This window comes from Equus caballus, chromosome 11, assembly GCF_041296265.1.
Source record: "Equus caballus isolate H_3958 breed thoroughbred chromosome 11, TB-T2T, whole genome shotgun sequence".
NCBI classification, from domain to species: Eukaryota; Metazoa; Chordata; class Mammalia; order Perissodactyla; family Equidae; genus Equus; species Equus caballus.
In genome coordinates this window covers 44251347-44257346 of record NC_091694.1, presented here as the reverse complement: position 1 = coordinate 44257346, position 6000 = coordinate 44251347, and the positions used below count along the sequence as shown (strand labels likewise).

The following is a 6000-nucleotide window of genomic DNA, read 5'->3' as shown; positions in this document are numbered from 1 at the left end:
GAATGTTAAGAAACTTGCACAATCCAAGATCACGTAGGTAGCAAGTGGCAGAGCCCAGAATCAATCACAGACTGGCCTAACTCCAAAGTCCATGCTCGAATCTCTATGCTCTACTTCCTCTACCCCAGAGACTTTTTTAGAGGAACCAATCACTACAGAAATACGGCTTATTCCCATTTCTCTTTCTCCAGTCTGGACTGAGTTCTCTGTCAGGAGAGCCCACATTTCTTATATAACTTTGCTTTCCCAATTCCCATTAGAGCAGCAGTATCAACAAATTATGGCTAAATGAAAAAAGGATATTGAATTCATCACCACTGTGCCTAAAGTGTCAGGACACAGTACTCTAACTGGGCTCATCTGGAAATTTTTAACAAGTTTGAAACAGGTACATAAACGTTTCAACGGCTAGTTTTGTGGTGTTCATTGTGGAATGATTGGACTTTAATCAATCTAGCCGAGCTACAAACAGAAAAGAGAACTGTGGCCACTATATGATGTGATTATTTCAGAAACACAGCTTTCTTTGGAGTCAGTTCATGAAGACAAAAGCACTCTACAGGTGACACCCTGTTCCAAGTCTGGTACCATTTTTCCCCTAGTATAGGTAGAAAAACTAAATATATAACTTTCAAATTGGAACAATAACTTTTCCTGGTCTATTGCTTTTGAAAAAAGATTATGAGACAAAACACAAAGAAAGACAAACATCATAAAATAACTTTTATACAGGATTAGTAGATCTGTTTACATATAAAAAACAGAAAGGAACTCATTACAGTTAGATTTCACATAAATTACACAGATTGACTTTTTAAAACTACTATTAACTTCATGTAAAGTCCCTTTTAAAAATTTCATTTTGAAGGCACAGTGCATGAAACAAACCAAAGACTGAAGCACTTGAGATGAATGAGTGTTGGGCACCTCGTATAAATAACTATAGATTGTTCTGGAGCCAGGGAATTCTGAAAAAATGGAGAGGTGAAAAGTTGATTTTTAATCTGAGCATAAAAAAATATCATTAGGTCATACCTCCAGAAAATCTGCAGCATGGCAGCAAAGAGTGTAGCTAGTCCACTCATGTTATGCCATTTATAAAAGACATAATCATACATATTTACATAATTTATATCCAATTGCCTTAAAATGGTAGCCTACTTTCAAATTTCATAATATATTCTGTCTAATCAAAATCAAGTAGGACAATATTTTGAAAGTCAAGTGGAAGATTAATTATTGCTACAAATAGGAGAAATGTGTGTTGGGAGATATTTCCTCATGAACTGAAAATCCAAGTTCAGTAGACATTAATAAGGGCCCCAGTCACCCCAAAAAAATCTGCTTTATTTAAAACAAATCAGAAACTCAAAGATTTATCAAAAAATTCCTAGATAGAAAATCACTGAAAGTCAACCATAGTGGAATTTTTTGTAGTGACAATAAAGTTGCTACTGTTAAAAACAATTCCATCAGAGAACCATAACATAGGGCACTATTACAGCATTCATAGCCAAGAAGCTTTTAATACAGCAGGGACAAAACCTGGCACAAGTGCATTCCTGGCGACAAGATGATAAAACTATTTACTGCTGAGAATAAATGGAAATGGAGGAGCAGGTCATGGTTACTGAGTAACCTCATGTTAGCTCAGAAACAGAATAAGCTCAGGCATAAGCACTACCTTTTATTTATTTGTCAACTCAGAATTAATTTTAAGTTCAATACTCATTAATTCAGCAAATTCCATTCAGGAGAAAGTTACCAAAGATTAACCAATTAATCACATTGAGCCAAATATACATTATGTTTCCTTTCTGGAGGATGACAAGGTCCCAAAGCAAATTCCTGCCAATGAGAATTGCAAGCATTCCCCAAGTGGATGGGATCCCAATTACTACACAAGTGTTCAGCAAAATATATCAAAACCAAAAGGTCTTTCCTTCTGAAATTAACTTGAGTTCATCTTACTGAATTGCATAACCAGTACATATACACACATAGGCAGACACTTTGAACATTACCTACTCAATCACTTTGCTCTTATTAAGGAGCTGGGAGGGAAGAAGGCTTAAACTGATCACCAGGACAAAAAACATGCCTTGTGAGTAAAGAAAGGCACAACTCAGACTTGGGCAAATTTCTTAATACTGTGATACTTACTTGCCTCCATGACTCCAAGGAAATGGAAAGTCTCTAGGAGAAACACTCAAGAAATGCATTCCCCATCTCATATGGCTTCAATGCCTTAAGCAGTTAATGTGGCCTAACATTAGATTAGATCCACAAATAAAAGATAAAGCAGGGCTGAGAACACAGTCTTAGTAGTCATGATCCTGTACATTCTTTTAATAGGTATCAGGCTGAGAAGGCCTTGTTTTCCAGAGCAATGCATTATTTAGAATTTCATTAAAGAGTCAAGATTTATAGCAGAATTTGGTTTTCCATTCAGGACAAAATTACTAAAAGAACTATGTGTATGTTCATTTCTAAAAAAGTTTCACACATGCTTAAAAGGTATGGAGCCCCAGCCACTGTGATGTACAATTGAAGATACGTTTAATTCATGAGAGAAATGAATTTAAAAGGCATCCTCTAGTGAAGACCAATGCTAATTAAGTAAAGGCTGTCATACCAACTTTGTTTCATTTCTACCTGCAACATCCCAAGCAGGGCCAGCCACTCACAGGCGCTTTTTTGGTTTTCTGACTTTGCACTCAAAAATAAAGCTGAAAAGAGCAATACCACCACATTATCTCCTTAAAGAAAATGTAAAGTACTATTAGGAGAAATTAAATCATGTATATTTCATTAAGTATTACCACCCCGCAAACCATTTTATGTATGTGGTGGGGTCAGAGTAGGGTAGAAAGGGCTCAAAATTTAGAGTTGTTAATAACAGGATTAATACCAGAATGGCTTAACCTTAAACCACCCAAATTCATCACAGATACTAACAAATGGCATGACCTCATTATCTCTGCTAAACCAAATCTCTTTTTATAAAGCCACTTTGGGTGCATTCCTCACAAAATTTGGTGGAATGATCTTGGTGGGTGGTAAAGCACTCCATCAAGGCTTTGGGATGACTGATACATTAATGGATATAGAGTACAATTTGAAAAGATGAGAGCACGTTTTTTGACTCCCTGATTTAGCACACGTTCAGCAGCAAGTTGGCCTTAAAACATTCAAAGGTATTAAACAGATCATTGGTAAGACTCAGACTTACAAAAAACCATCATTTCCATTGAATAGCATGATATTATAGACACAATAAAATGCAAATCTTTCAGGTCTATGCAATAACCTGACTGGCAGTGAAGACGACACTTTCTCACCACAGTGTTGTATCACATGGAAGTCCACAGTTTGCTTTTTTTTTTTTAATAGAGGGAGCCATATTTAAAGCCATGCTTTCAACTGAACTTTTAACTCCACTGGTTGATCAAAAAGAAACTATCAAATGAAACATTAGGACAAAGAACCCAAACCCTTGTAGAGGTCTATTTGAATTAGACTGGCCAAGCTATTTCAATAAAGGTATGCTATTACAGGGTGTAGGCTTGGGCTGGAGTATGAACTGTAGATATTTTGTGTTCAAATGTAGGTTAAGAATGTGCAAGTAGGTCTCTTCCACGCTTCCAGATACTTTCAGTAGAATTCCGATTTTGTAGATTACTGGGTCATCTGAAAACCATAAATGTACATCATAGAAAAAGGTTCAAATTTAGGAAATATTAAAGAATTAGGCATTCCTAGAATAAACTAGTGCTTCACAGATAAAAGCAGCAGCACCTGTGGGTTTTCACCAAGTTAAAAGATAGGCAACATGAGTTTTAGCTTTTGCTAGATCTCCCTCTCAGCTCCACTCAAATGGACACTTAGATCTTTTACAACAAAGTCAACAAGTTCTCCCTTAAAATGGGGATATTTAGAACTTTGCTCAACCTTACAAGAGAGGTAGTGAAATCCTACTTAGAGCACAGCCCACCAGTTCTGATCTAGCCTTGGACAAGTAGAAAGCCAAATGCGGAAGCCCATTTATTCATTTCCTAATATATATTTAATAATCAATTCAGCCTCCATTAAACCTGAATAATAAGAGAAACTCCAGCTATTTAATAACTAGAGAAAAGTACTCCTCAGTAGGTTGAGAAAACCTTGAGTTTTTAAAGCTTTATGTCAGATTCTGACTGCTGTCCCTGCCTTAAGTTTCTGGATTCTTTTGGCCATTTAAAATAAAGAAAAAAAGCCAAAGCCACTAGTAACACCTGATGTGCAAAGTACCACACCCACTAGTTGGCTTTTATGCAGTTACAACATAAGCTCCAAACAACTCATCTTAAATTAAAAAGAAAAACAAAGTGGCTGTCCCATTTCTGCTGCATAAATAGAAAGCAGATTTTTTTTTTTTAAAGTATGAGTACTTTAAGGAGGGGAAGTTCAAAACTGCCAGCCAAATTCACAGAAAATACAAATTTAGCAAGTTAACTTCCCAAAGCTCTTCGAAGAAGCAAGATAGTCTCTCTTCTTAATGCAGTGTCTCCCAAAAGGAACTGTAATTTTGCCTGGAACTTATGCTGGGAGATACGTAAGGTGTGTGTTTCAATGTTTGCTAGAATATAATGTTTCCTCTTCAGTGTCCGTTTCATCCTGGAACTCATGGCTTAAGAGGGACTTCTTGGAGCCAGTTGACATCATGCGAATTTCATCTTCATACTCATCGTGATGCTGCCTGAGCCGATGAAAGCCATCCTTGTGCCTGTTAGACTTGATTGAGCAGATGCACCAAATAATGCCAGCTGTGAGGATCAATGCCGACATGGTGGCACCTGCCAAACAAAACCATGTGAGTATATTCGACTTTAAGGATATAAATAGGCAGCTGCTTACAATAGCACTTTTTATAATACGCCCTTCATTTATTTTATTTTTATTTCATGCACTTAGAAATAACCTCTTATTATTACTGAAGTAATACTTGTATAGTACGCAAAATTAGAAAAATAGAGATAAGCAAAAATACCAAAAACCCTACATCACGTTTCCATTACCCAGAGATCATTTTAATAACCCTAGTGCATATTTTTCCAGACCTTTGTGTATGTATTTTTGTATGTGCATGTGTATGTATTTTTTCTTTTACCACAATGAAATCAAACTGTTTATTATTCTGCAACCTGCTGTTTATCAATCAATAAGTTCTACTTTTCCTTTCCAGTAAATTTTCATCTCATCCAAAATCTCTCATTTACTTAAAATATTTGTACATAGGTTACCAGAATAAGAGTCTTAGTAACAGAAAATAATAATAATAAAATCATAATAAAAACTAAGTTCATGACAGCTAATGAGCGGCAGAGCCAGATTTAGACCACGGCTGAATCCTAGCTCCTGTGTTTCTAACCACTACATTATTCACACTTTATGTGGTTCAAACTAGGAACTCTTCACTTTAAACACCACAACAGGCTCTGTGATTTGACCATGTTTCCAATATACCACTCTCTCTTAACTAAAGATCTCTTCCCCACACACCCTGTAATAAAATTTGGTTATTTTGCATCAAGTCCAAGTTGCATTTAGAAATGAACCAAAGTTCTTTGTGTCAAAAAAGATACAATACAGCCGAATATTTATTATTTTATCACATATTTTTTTCTTTCTAACCTTTCAGTATTTCAAGCTATGACACACATTAACCCTGGAGAAAACAAGTATTTCCTCCTCCCAGGATCTTGGAAAAACACAACTAATATAAGTCAAAGCCCAAAAGACTTATGATCTTAACATAAAGCAAATGATTCATTCAGTCAACAACTCTTCATTAAGACCCACTACATGTCAACCATGGCTCTAGATGCTGGCAATGAAGATAAACTCCCTGTTATCCCAGAGCTTATGTTTTAGTGGGAGAGATCGAATATAGACAAATAAATGACTAAATACAAAATATAATATCAGGGAGTGATACATGCTCTAATGGGAAAAAAGTGG

The 6000-nt window shown here is 35.9% G+C and overlaps 1 protein-coding gene across 1 annotated transcript in view; it reads right to left on the bottom strand.

Annotated features, from left to right (window-relative positions):
* Positions 1-710: 710 nt before the first annotated feature.
* CPD (carboxypeptidase D) overlaps positions 711-6000 on the bottom strand; it is a 65400-nt gene continuing 60110 nt past the window's right edge. Inside the window, exon 21 of the mRNA XM_023653175.2 lies at positions 711-4835. Within this exon, the coding sequence (XP_023508943.2) occupies positions 4609-4835 (227 nt within the window). The 3' untranslated portion in view covers positions 711-4608. The remainder of the gene's footprint in view (positions 4836-6000) is intronic.